General features: G+C 34.5%; 1 protein-coding gene across 3 annotated transcripts in view; it reads right to left on the reverse strand.

The window, feature by feature from the left end:
- Nucleotides 1-677: 677 nt before the first annotated feature.
- The window catches only part of LOC106457737 (cyclic nucleotide-gated channel rod photoreceptor subunit alpha-like), a 63,865-nt gene continuing 50,552 nt past the window's right edge, over nucleotides 678-13,990 (reverse strand). For all 3 annotated transcript variants that reach the window (XM_022383752.1, XM_022383751.1, XM_022383753.1), the window contains exons 21-24: nucleotides 13,377-13,489; nucleotides 5,215-5,273; nucleotides 3,772-3,807; nucleotides 678-3,560 (exon numbers count right to left, since the gene is read on the reverse strand). In XM_022383752.1, coding sequence (XP_022239460.1) covers nucleotides 2,907-3,560; nucleotides 3,772-3,807; nucleotides 5,215-5,273; nucleotides 13,377-13,489 — 862 coding nt within the window. In that variant the 3' untranslated portion in view covers nucleotides 678-2,906. The remainder of the gene's footprint in view (nucleotides 3,561-3,771; nucleotides 3,808-5,214; nucleotides 5,274-13,376; nucleotides 13,490-13,990) is intronic.

Raw genomic sequence — 13,990 nt, forward strand, 5'->3', positions numbered from 1 at the left:
GTTTCTCCGTGTTTTTGAAATGTACGTAAAAAGTTGATATATAAAGTCTTAATTATTAGATTAACTGCGTATGAAGTCTCGAAATTATTAGCACTATCATAACAACTGGTTGTTGTGAATTAGTTGTGGATTGATATGTACTTCGGTGGTGTTAGTATGAGTTTGATAACTCCTGGAATACTTTTACAATTAATGTTGTTCTCTTTTTTAACACTTAATAGAAGGAACTCGGATTTTTTTACACTACCAGCCTCACTATATATATTCAGACAATTAAAAATTTGTATCACTTACACTTGCTTTGACAAATTTATTATAAAAACACATGTCAGTCAGACAATAGTAACTTTGCGCTGCCATCTATTGGTGTAATATACAATTACTGTAAGCTTCAGAATTTTCTGAATGACTTGTATTAAGACAATAAAATGAATCTCATTTTACATGTGTTTTTCAATTCCTATTAATAATGATAAAATTAGGCATCGTCAACTAACTTAATTGGTGAAGAGAAATACATACGTAAGGCTGTTTAAATACCAATGAAATATAACCGACTTTCTAATAAGAGCTCAATAAAAGTATGAGGAAGAAAAAGTTTGATTCAAGCATTAAAAAACAACAAAAAACATTTCATAAGGTGATTCGTAGAAGATATTTAAAAATGAGTCTTTTGATTTAAGTCAAAAGCATTTTATTTTGCACAGATAAACACACCAGGTTTTTAATAGAACACTAAATATGAAACAAAAATATCTAGATAATTTTAATGTTTTGTTTTTAACACGTCAGGATTTTATACAGATAAATTTACTATTTTAATCCCTGCTGGATGTTTAGTCTTTTATCTAACAAACATGAAAAATTTTATAAGTGTGTGTGTTATATGTAACATGTGTACCTTTATAAGAAGAAGAAGAAAAAAAATGGTTAGACGTGTACCCCTCACGTAATTTAGATCTTACTTCCGCCGTTATCTCATAAAAAAACCAGGGAACATTACATAATGACCCACCATATGCTCTGTGCCCAAGTGTTGGGTGTTTGTTTTGTGGCTGCGTTTTTATTATTTTTTTCAAGTATATTTTTCGTTTATTTATGTTTTTCTTTTCCTTCTCTATAAAATTAAATTTAAATATTTTTCATCTAAAGTTTGGATATGTTGTGCAAAATTCACGCTATTCCTCATTTTGATGTAATATGTTTATAAAATTTTTTGTAGCTTACAACTTAAATAATGAAATACACTTAACATATTTTAGTGAATTTTCAACAATATTGTCTTGAAGTCTCACGTTACTTTTACTAACTGAAAGGCTCAAATAAAAAAAGCGTAATTCCATATAAATGTGTTATATATAATCTAATTTTGTATGGACACATTATGTAAAAAAAGTACGACGTCTCTAACTAAATCGTTTTAAAAACCATGTATCAAATTTACATTTCATAAATATTACACATTGAATATTTTATATGAAGTACCAACAGCTTATTTTTTTGCGCATTAGTGTCAGTATAAAAATCAAGATTCAGTTCCATTTCTAGCTTCTTGTATAGATTCGACATAAAATAATCCTGTCAGTCTTCATTAATTTCACAGAATTTTATACATTCGAAATAAATTATCAGGCCTTATAAATTAAACATTCAGATACAGGAAAGAACTTACGAAGTTTTCACTCGAGAAATAAAAGTAGGAAGAACTGAACATTTAATATCATTGATACATTGAACTATATAAATAGCCATGTGAATTTTATATTTTCAAATAGTTATTCGTCTTTAAGATTTAATATTATCAATGCTGAGCAAAACAATTTTATCTTTGACCATAGTCTTGGAATATGCCCCTTAGAGGTGATATGTTTATTGTTGTTAGCGCAAAATTACACAGGGGGCTATATAAGCGGGTTATTCAGTTCCGAAGTTTTGCATCATGAGCCATCAAGCTTACTGCTGAGCCACCAGAAGACAGGAATTACGAATCTTATACTCTTTTACTAGTGTTTTAAATGAGAAGTTGAAAAAATCATGAATAATTTCTTTGAATGCAGTAAATGTGCAACCGGTTGTGGCTTCAGTTATGATTTAGTCTATTAGGGCATTTTTCTCCTGATAGTTGTTTGGATTGCACTTAATTCTAGAAGTATTAATGCTAGTTTTCTAATTATGATAGGGAAATAATCAGTGCTTGAAGTAGAGTGGGATGAGGCAGAATGCTATCCCACCTCTTTTCAGGAGGGCCCGAAAACATCCCATTACCTTTTAATGGCTTATACATTTCTCAGACTGGAAGGGTTCAATAAACAATTCAACAATTATTTACTGCGGCAAGAGAATGGGTAGGAATGAGACAAATTAGTTCACTGATGGAGTTAATGAACCCTCTTGCTAGGGATCGGTCCATGTGATCGATTTGTATCAACTCGTTATAGTATACATCTGTTTATCCTTAATCTTATTGTTTTATTGGCCTCTGAACCGTGTCTAACTAATAATCCCGCCACACAAGTTGTAAATCACCATATAAACGTGTAACTCACGTTACTCTATTGAATTACGTAACGCACGAGCTGCTAACGAGTATATCTCATGAAGAATTATTATTATTTTTTCATTATCTTACCTAATCTAACCTAATAAGTTTCTAATTTTTTAGTTACTTTTATGATAATAAAAAAGCATACACATGAAAAACAAGAAATATAGTACTCAGCTTCAAAAAATTCGCAAACCATTCCGCTTCCTTTCCCCCACTTCAAGCACTAGAATTAATATACCCAAGAGCGATGTCAACGTAAAAAGAGCAAATTTTATAATACTTGATAATCCAGATACTCCCGAGTGATGTATTTCCTATGAACCCTTACAAAAGAACATATTTTTAATTCTTTCTTAGTTTTTCATGAACATTTCCAAATTTCTGAATCACTGAATGTGCCTACATCATCAGCGGCACTACTGTCAGTGCTTTGGTCGCCATCCTCGGTGTGAAAACTACTCACAAGGGACGAAACTTCAGAGAGTGTCAAGCTATTTTCTGAAGTTAATTTCCAGTAACGTTTAACATCTGGATTCTCGAGAAGGCCAGTATTTGATTGACCACCATCCAAAGGATTTAAACCTTCCTTATCTGCTGGCTCTAAAGGTGTTACTTCGTCTACAGTTATCCCTGGTACTTGTACAGACTTCTGTTCAGGTTGATCATAAGTTTCTACCTTTAATATTTCGTTCTCCATGGAAGCTGGTTCACTCTCAACTATTGATGATCCTAAGTCATCATAATCACAGCTCGGCCTACACCTGTCAGCCTCCAGCTCCACTCTATCAATTGATTCATGAAGAATAACTCGGTTTCTCGGTTCAAGCACTCTCCCTAAACTCAAACTCTGAGTTTTCGACCCACTTTTCCTTCTAAACGGACTTAGTCTTAATAACGAACGCGTGCTTTGGCGACTTTTAACTAAAGATAAGGTGCATTCTAACTCTAGAATTCGGCGTTTTGTGTCTTTCAACTCCGCGTCTCTTTGAATAATCTGGGAGTGAAGATTTTCACACTGTAAAAAAGTATATACTGTTAGAAATGATAACCAATTAGTTCGTCTTACACATTAAAAACTACAACAAGTGTCTATCTAGACAACTAGTATCACACCATTATTCATTATTGGATCCAGTAAGTTATTGTTGTTTAAACATGGTAATAAAAGGAGATAAAAAATCAAATTCCATAAGCATATTTTGGGAAGACTTTAAACGCGAACTCACCTTTTTCGTTAACTCAGTTATCTTTTGTTGAGGCATCTAAATATATATAAAAAAGAAGGTAAATATTTGTTGTGTATAGAAGAATTAACAAGCTATTAAGTGTTGCTGCTTCACAATTAATTAATAACAAGGAAGACTATGTTGGAGAAATACTTTCTTTATATCGATTATTTTTTTAGATATTTCGCAAAAAAAAGGTTATTCAAGGGTAACTATGAAACTTCTTTCAGGTATTGTGTTTTTAACCTTAGTTTCCAGTTATGACATTTTAACGTCCTGCAGTGTTCTTGATATAGTCCGTCTGAGTTTCGTTTTGTAAATTTACAAATTGGCCTCACACACACCAACTCTAAAATAATGATTTGTTAATTTACAATCACAGAAACAGTTAGAATGGGATATATAAACCTATAGTAAATACTTCAATAAATCAGCTCTGATTAATAGTTTCATGTTACACTACTAAAACCGTATACAGCAACTCTTCCATTTACGTCGGGGATGAGTTCCTAGAAAATACAGCATTAGGTGGAACAACGTAAATCGGCTGCTATTTCGCCATTAACTTAGTTTTATAAAAGGAGGTGACTAATTTTAGGACACCCAAACTTACTCTAACCCAACATAAAAACATATAAAATCAATCAGTCAATATAGAATATCCATGTTTTAGGGTTTTGGAAATGTTTGGCGCAAAAATAATCACAGGGAATATCAGTCGATACTGTGGCTGATGGAAGTGATGGCAAGCTGGCTTTGAACCGACTCCCACAAGTGGAAAAAATACCTGCGCGGTGCACCTACTTGTTGTCATGGCGCAGCATAGGCCTAGGCGTGCGGTTTGAAATTTTCGTTTTCGGCACGCGTCGCCAAAAATATTACCCCCTGAATTGGACATGGCACGAAAAGGGTATGTTAATTTAAAACTGCGGACAATGTACAAAATTTAACACACTGTGAGTAATTTCAGATATTGATCCCTAATTTCTCAACGACTTTATATCGGATCGACGACGTAAATGGGAGAGTTACTGTATTGGCCTTTATGAAACTCAAATAAAAATTAAAGAACAAAGCTATGACTTATAGTCTTAGACCATTCACGACATCTTACCAGTAAGTGTACATTGGATCCTATTTGATAACCACAAAACCTGCTTTTTTTTATATACTAAGCTATTTTTGTTTGCGTAAGTTTACTTCTTATTTAATCCAAATTATATCTATAAAAATATTAGGCATATAGGACCATTGGTTATTAAATATTAATACTAATACTCAAAATGCGACTAACGCAAGCTACTCGTCTGATCCCAGTAATTACGCACTATTTTAAGGCGGATTAATATTATTTTTCAGCTTTGGTACGGTTAATCATGCTCTTTTGACCTCTCGTGTCTAGACACAGTTATACGATTAACATATTGTTTCGTGTGTAATTACCACATTCTGGAAGTCTCGTAATTCTTCTATCATTCCTCGAATTTCCATGATATCACGTCCTAAAAAAAGATAAAAGAAAGAGAAGTATAAACAGTTGGAAATGTAAACGTTTTCGATCTATTAAAACAGATGAAAGCACATATGAATTTTGATGTGTGAACTAGAATACTTAGCGTGATGAAATGTTTACCGGTTGAATATTGTTACTGTATTAAAACTGAAACACATTTCATGAAAATTAATTTTACCACTTTACCTTGTACTAGCTGACTCGGGATTTGTTACTTGACGTCATTCTTCTTATTTGAAAATTTGAAGCTTTCCCTCGTAACGATTGGGAAGCCATTGGAGGTATCATAATTTGGTTTTTATCGCTTTTACTTTGCTTAACCTAATGATGCGAATAATATGACGGTTCTGCTCTTTACCCAAGACAATGGCAGATTTAGATTTATCACAAGCAAAATTATTGCAATTGACTATTCTTTCGAAATAGGACGTGGGAGACATTCAAACACACAAGCAATGCATTATTTCACGAGATGGTGATACCAGAAGGTAGTATTATTCCTACCTGAAAACCCTACATGAAATTAATGTGCTGAAACTTCATTAACCTAGGTTATTTGCCCAAAGTGTGTAGGCCACGAACTCTGAGCCTTTGGATTCAAAGTCCGAGGTAACTACTAGGTCACGCCTGGCCCTCCGGTCATATTACTTTCTTATTTTTTAAAATATGTTTATAAGATTTATTTTTGGGTGGACTTGATAAATCTCCAAAATTTAGCCATGATTACTTTCTTTCTTTTATATGTTTTCGAGAATTAATATTACTTCTCTAAAACAAAAAGTAGTCATAATTTCTTTCCACCACGGATCCAATTTCCTGTTAATGACGTGTAAAACTACGATATTCCAGTTTGCTGGTTGTTCTTTCCAACACGAACTTGTAGTCTGAATGACTGTTTAAAGGTCACAAAGCAAAGCACTTCCAAGTCATTAACAAGAAAATATAAACAATCTTTCGCTCAACTTAAAAATCCTTTTTTTTTTTTCTATCAGTTTAAATGACCAAATTCTAACGACCGATCACCGTTTTAATAAGGGAAGCCAAAAAGAACGACAAACTTTCGGGATTTCATGCAGTATGAATTTTAAGAACAATTTTGTTTTGAGGATAACTAAGAGTCTCTGCGATACAGTCATTCATTATCCTTGCTAGCAATTGGATAACTGCGATACAGTCATGCAGTACGACTACTAGTAGTAATTTTGGTTACGACTACTAACATCAATTTGGGTTACGGATAACTTTGTGATACAGTCATGCAGTATGACAATTAACAGTTGTTTTGGCTACGAATAACTAAGAGCGTTTGTGATACAGTCATACAGTATGACTATTAAGGTTAAGAAAAATATTTTTTATTTCACTAATGAAACTAGATTCGTGTCTGAAAATGATTTTAACGATGCTAAACTACTGTGAATCGACAATAAAATCTATATTAATTAACAATCAGCTTATTCCTATGCATTATGAAACTCGTACTGGTAAAATAGGGCATCCTGACTAAACAACGGACGCGGTAATTTTAATAATTCATATATTGCTCTCAATCTGAATTATAAATGTCTATTCAAATAAATTTTACATAGTATCGTATTGTTAAATATATTATGTTTAGTAACACAGCAAGAACACTGCTAATATTAACTACGCTTGTTATTATAAACATCGTATTTCTTTATGGTATCCATGGCCAGGTGGGGGCGCTCCACTCGCAATCTGAGGGTCGCGAGTTTGAATCCCCGTCCCACCAAACACGCTCGCTCTTTCAGCCGTGGGGACGTTATAAAGTGACGGTCAATCTCACTATTCGTTGGTAAAAGAGTAGCCCAAGAGTTGGCGGTGGGTGGTGATGACTAGCTGCCTTACACTGCTAAATTAGGGACGGCTAGCGCAGATAGCCCTCGTGTAGCTTTGCGCAAAACTCAAAACAAACAAAACTTTATGGTATCCCAAGGCAAACTCCATCAATCTAATTCAATTTCACTCTTGTAAATTCAAAATAAACACATCTACTTTGTTTTGTGTAGTCTATCTCTATCTAAAACAGTCCCAATGCAAATACTTTCACAAAGTAGCCGCAGTAATACCCAATATCTATTGTTCACTCATTGATTTGATGTCCAGAGAATGTTCATATGCTAATTAGCCGAACTACATTATGAACCTAAGGGATGCAAGGATTGGTTTGGTGATAAAAGGATTAGGTGTAACATTTGATAATTTTGTTTTTAGGTTTGGTATCTGATGTTCCAACTTTACAGCAATCAATCAGCCGATTTTTTTCTTTCTGGCTTAAAACAGGCATAACAAATTGGGCTACAGTGCGACAGTACAGTTCGGAAATATCAACTTCATCTATGATGCAGTCGTCAGTGGTAGCGTTCCTTTTGTCAAAACCTTCTTATGTTATATAATCAACTGTTTTCAAATGAGTTACATTTATTGTGTAATGAATTACTTCCCGGTAGTTATAGATTTTCAAAACAACCAGATCTAAAATTCCCTTTTGACTAATTTAGTAACTAAATTAATTTTCTCTCTCATCTACTATAGTCTCACAATCTAAGTTTAAAAAAACGCTAAGCTAACCCATTCCACATTTACACGGCTACATTGCGCTAATGTTTAGTGCCCTTTTTAAAAGATTTTACATATTTACCTGTAAAAATGCACTGTTTTGTTATAGAATACTATTAGGTTTATTGTCTCCAAGTCCAAGTTTAGGAGGTTTATTTGCCTTTCCAGATTTTTAAGCTGTAACTTACTGCTGCTTATTGTTGGTGATTGAATAAGAAATAAAGGTACAGAATGACACTTTCATGCACAGCAACCAGGATTTGGCTTACTTTGGTGATTCAACAAGGGATAGGCGTACCACATAGTATTTTCTTGATCAATAATCAGGATTTGGCTTACTGTAGCCTATTTTTGGTGATCGAACAAGGGATAGACGTACCACATAGCACTTTCATGTACAGAAACCAGGATTTGGCTTACTGTAGCCTATTTATGGTGATCCAACAAGAGATATAAATACCACATGTCTCGAACAACAACCACAGTTTGACTAACTGCAGTTTATTGCTAATGATCCAACAAAGGATAGAAATACCACATGTTTCGAACAACAGCCACAGTTTGACTAACCGCAGTTTGTTACTGATGATCCAACAAGAGATATAAATATCACATGTCTCGAACAACAACCACAGTTTGACTTACTGCAGTTTATTGCTGATGATCCAACAAAGGATAGAAATACCACATGTCTCGAACAACAACCACAGTTCGACTAACCGTAGTTTGTTACTGATGATCCAACAAGAGATATAAATATCACATGTCTCGAACAACAACCACAGTTTGACTTACTGCAGTTTATTGCTGATGATCCAACAAAGGATAGAAATACCACATGGTAATTTATTGAACAACAACCACAGTTTGACTTACTGCATCCAAGATAATCTTCATTAACTTATATAGCACATTACCAGATGAAATGGCAGATAATTACCAACTGTTTAGTCCCTTCCTTCATCTAGAAGACAAAAATAGAAACTATTGTCTGGTGTCCTTCGAGGTAGAGTCGCCATCCATGTCTATGTGCTCACTGTATGTAGTGTGTATTTCCAGGAGTTAATCAGTGTATGTCAAGGTTGGATTATAGATGACTGAGGCCGGAATCTGAATTAAGGAAATCGATAAGGAAGAGGTTTGACCAAATGACCAGTTAAACTGGTTAGTATTGATCCCAAGTAATTGGTTGCTACCCTTAAGCATTGTAGTCCGTCAATTGAGCCCCTAAAATTTTGGATGTTCCACACACACACACCGTTTACCTTTTTGACACTAAAATGTTGGGAAATATGCCTACTTTGTATTTCCGTCTGTTGCCTTGGCATCACATTTAGTGAAATAGGCGAAATTTTCTCACATTTGTAGTTACCCTATAGTTCAATTTTTGTGTGCAATATCTATACTTGTATAGGGCCACTGATATATGCGGTGCTTCTGTTCCTTTAACAGTTCCTGTTATACATTATTACATAAAGGAAGTGACTGTGTGCGATGTATTCATTTATTTGGTATTATTGCATTGGAAATAAATGAATACATCGCACACATGTATCACTGAAAATTGGTCTGGTATGAAAATGCTGAAGGACTTTCTTCGATGCTTATAAATGTTCCCCCACCTCCAAATCTTCAAAAACTGCACGTGTAATGCTTAACAGATGCCAAGTGGTAGCAATGATTTTTATACCCGAGACTGTTGCTAATGTTAGAAGAAACTGTCATATGCCCAATTAACTGTCTTTTCCATTAAGCGGAATTACAAACATGTATCAATCAACCTTTCAGTGTGTCTAAGTAACACAGTAGTGGTTATGGTGGTCTTTGGGCCTAATACTGAGAACTAGAGGTGTTGAGATGAATGTTCTATTGGTAACATTCGCCATAAAGGTGTTGAAATGAGCCACTGGTGTAGCTGATAATCCTTGAGCTCATGCAGAAATCTAGCAAACAATTTGAAATACTTGGAAGATAGGACCCTTAAGAGTCTATATGGTAGTGAGGTGTAGTAATCCAACAGCATGGCACAGTACACAGAGAAGAACGAGGAATTGCACAATTTTTATTGCCAGGAAGAATCATTATCCATTTAATAATAAATTTCAGCAAGGGAAGCGGGATCGCCCCTGAAATAGATCTCGACAAAAACATTAACTAAAGCAGTGAAGGGTGATCAACATATGTTTGTTACTTTAAGCTTTATCAAGAAAATAGTTAGTGTGTGCTCTTCCAGGCACTGGCCTATGTATTAACTAAATCTTAAGCACTTAGCTCAGCATTCCACAAGATCTAAATGGGCCAAGCTTTGACAAGCTTGTGTCTGCAAAATTATGTCTCATACTGGATAGTGAAGACTATAACATTATTGTCAACGTAACTACAAAAGATGTCCCCCCGGCATAAAAAGTATTTGGGCCCCATATATATATCCCCTTTGTCGGTAATTATTATAATACTGTCAGGTCCTTCTTCCCCCACCCCCCGCAATTGCGGAGGTTGCGCGGGCATACTTATGCCACTAATTACACAGGCCTGCGAAGGTTTTATTGTCTTGAAATCTTTCCATGTTCTACAGTAATTCCTGTACGCTGAATCCGAAAATGATATCCATTTTTCTCCATCACGTACAGATTTTTCACAAAACGTAATAACGCAATACATATAAGAAAGATTACAACACGTAGTTTTGAGACTAAAAGACGTAGATTTCACCTAAAAAAATCAAGATGAATGAGGATGCATATTCGTTTGACATCAATGTTGTTTGTATTCTTGTTAACAAACATAATAATAAAACATGTTCATTGTGGTAACCGAAATAATAATTTGAACTAAGTAAGAGTTTTTTTCTTTCCGATTTGTAAAAAACTCCTTACGTGATAGAAAAAAAAAGAGTATTATTTTCGAAATCTATGTAGCTGAATTATGAAAAATCCGTTATTAAAACCAAAACAACTTTTATTAAGTTTAAATTCGCAGGCCTGTGTTATTATAGTATTCATGATCGATTGAGATGGCTAAAATGGTAATACAAATGGTCAAAGTTCGTTAAATGATGGTGAATACTTGGAAGACATCATAATGACACATGAAACAATGAAAATCGTTACACTTGTTGGACTACCAGGCTCAGGTTGTCGCATGCTATTCGACAAAACTAGGACACTTGTTCAAAAGATTAGGTAGGGTGAGTGGTTTGGTTTGTTTTGAATTTTGTCTCTAATTTAGCAGTGTAAGAATAGAGGGAAGGCAACTAGTCATCACCACCCACCGCCAAATCTTAGGCTACTCTTTTACCAACGAATAGTGGGATTGACCGTCACATTATAACGCCCACTCGGCTGAAAGGGCGAGCATGTTTGGTGGCACGGGGATTCGAACCCGCGAGTTGAGCGCCCTAACCACTTAGTCATGCCGGACCGTCCTGAAGATTAGTGAAAGTCAACAACACTGAATATCACTAGCTAGAGACAGTTACTGCCTGACATTTGAAGAAGAAAGACATTTTAGTGGAGTTAGTATTGGGGGGGGGGGGTTAGCACTAATCAGCAGGTAGGCAGCCACTCACCTTAAAGTCATTGTATTTATATTAAACATAGCGACTGTAGCTCACCTAAAGTTGACTCCCCTTTACTAGGTCTTCCAAATAATTGGTCAGCAAAGTATGATATTCAACCCTATTTATAGAGTTACGTTTAATATTGACCAAACAAGTTAGTTTGAGGAGATTTGGCCTGAAACGTCACTACAGAACTGGATGAATATATGACCAACGAGAAAGAAAAGTGTTGAAAAAATGACGTCACTCATAATGATATGATGTGCCCCTGATGTGATGTTTCTTCCAACTTAGAAGGTGAATCAAGATAAGGAGGAAAAAGTTCATCCTGAGGATCTATGGTGCAGGAAACTCACCATACACTACACGAAGTATGGCTAGCAATAAAATACACAATATTAACAACATATATTAATAGCAAAGGATGATCTGTTTTAATAATTTCACAAATATAATCGGGTGTCTGAATATTTGGCGTTATATGGTCCATTTTGCAAACAAAAAGTGTCATTTTTGTGTATGTATATACAGTCTTTCATTTGTAAGAATTATTTAAATCTTTAGCTATATTTCAAAACACATGACATATGTGTAAATACCTATGCTCGGTTATGTTATGTGCAAATATTGTGTTGTTGGAGAATTTAGAACACAAGATTTTTATCTATGAATACTCTGTTAATAGACAGTCACCGTAGTTTGCTATTTTCGTTTTTAAATAAATAAATAAAAGAAAATTAAGTAATTGAAAGTAGTCCCTTACTGCAAGTATCTAGTTTCAACTTCAGACATTGCAAGTGAGTTTATTCAAGTGGCCATATACCCTATCACTATACTGGAAGCTGTACTGGAGCTTACCAGTTGAAAATAGATGGATGAGTAGATAATGGTTGACCCATAGACAACACTTCTCACACTAGTGGTAATGTAGGAAACACTGGTTACTAAGGCACCAGAATTTACCATAACCTATACCAACAAGATGGTGCAAATGTTTCAGGTTAGCCCTATCAGCCCAATCGTTATTCATCACGTGTTGCAAGCAAAGCCCGTGAAAGCAACCCAGGGTTGAACCTCTTCACCTGGGAAGGTATCTTTGTTTCCACTGGTACGAGTACAACCACGGCAAGAGAGTGCAGGAGGAATAGATTAATTGCAGAGCTAGTTTTGACAATAAAGAGTTACCCGTACCAGTGTTTTTATTATTATTTGATATCTCAGAGTTCAAACTTTGTAGCATTCAGACTTGCTACCTTTGATTCCAAATTGGCATGTATCAAATGTATGATTGTAATATTCGGAAGTTCTGAATATCACCGAAGATAACAGTCTATCTTCAGTGCAGCTATAAACTAGAGAATTATTATCCCCCTATAAGAATATATATTTATTGTATACTAATTTACTAGTTAAGAAGTAGAGATCTACAGTGAAGGCAAACAATTATGGGGCATAATTTAAACAGTCAAATAAAAGCCTGAAATAATACGTCAAAAATTCCGAACAAACCTTCAGACGTCCTTTTAACAAACTTAATAAATGATAATAAGTACCTACATTCCTTAGTTTCACTAGATTCACAACCTGACTGCACAGATACATTACTTAAACTTTCGTTGCATGTTTGTTTATAATGACTCAAAGTTTACATTTATCCATGAATTAATAGCTAGTTACGTCTTCCGTACCCATTTTACGAAGATCATTACGGTGTTTCTTGACCAATGACTTTATGCAGTACGTTCTTGACGTTACAGGGGATGGGGGCTATCATAGAGAGAACATTTTTGAGAAAGTGTTTGATTACGCGAGGTAAACTTTTATTCTTCTTAAAATTTCAAGTGAAGATTTTAGAGAAAGAAATAAAAATATCTGAAAAATTAGAATATATGGAGGTCGGGAATATCTCTGTAAAATAAATTCTAACTTTAGAAGATAAAACTCAAACGTTACGTTTTTCTTCTCTGTCTCGTTCCCTAGCGGTTCGGAAGGTGTCGCTGTCATCCCCAGTTTCCATTATTGTATCCACGCTAAAAGTTCTCTTGGCTTGAAGATTAGTTTTGATTCTGATACAAACGAAAAAGTAACAACAACAACAACAACAAAAAATCAATTACAAAGAAAATCTAGTTTCTGTTCGGTCAATGAAAACTTTTTAAATCAATTAGTCGTTTTTCAGGAACGTTGGTTATCTGTTACAAGAGTTAAAAACATATACACACACACACAAAAATAACCGTAAAATTGGTGTACATAATCGAACGCCAGTTAGCACTTATTGTTCGTGGCATTATAGAAAGTTATGGATAAAATATATTATTGTTCGTGGCATTATAGAAAGTTATGGGTAAAATATATTATTGTTTGTGGCATTATAGAAAGTTATGGGTAAAATATATTATTGTTCATGGGATTATAGAAAGTTATAGGTAAAAGATATTATTGTTCGTGGCATTATAGAAAGTTATGGGTAAAATATATTATTGTTCATTGCATTATAGAAAGTTATAGGTAAAAGATATTATTGTTCGTGGCATTATAGAAGGTTATGGGTAAAAGATATTGTT

The sequence above is a fragment of the Limulus polyphemus genome, unplaced genomic scaffold (genome assembly GCF_000517525.1).
Source record: "Limulus polyphemus unplaced genomic scaffold, Limulus_polyphemus-2.1.2 Scaffold367, whole genome shotgun sequence".
NCBI classification, from domain to species: Eukaryota; Metazoa; Arthropoda; class Merostomata; order Xiphosura; family Limulidae; genus Limulus; species Limulus polyphemus.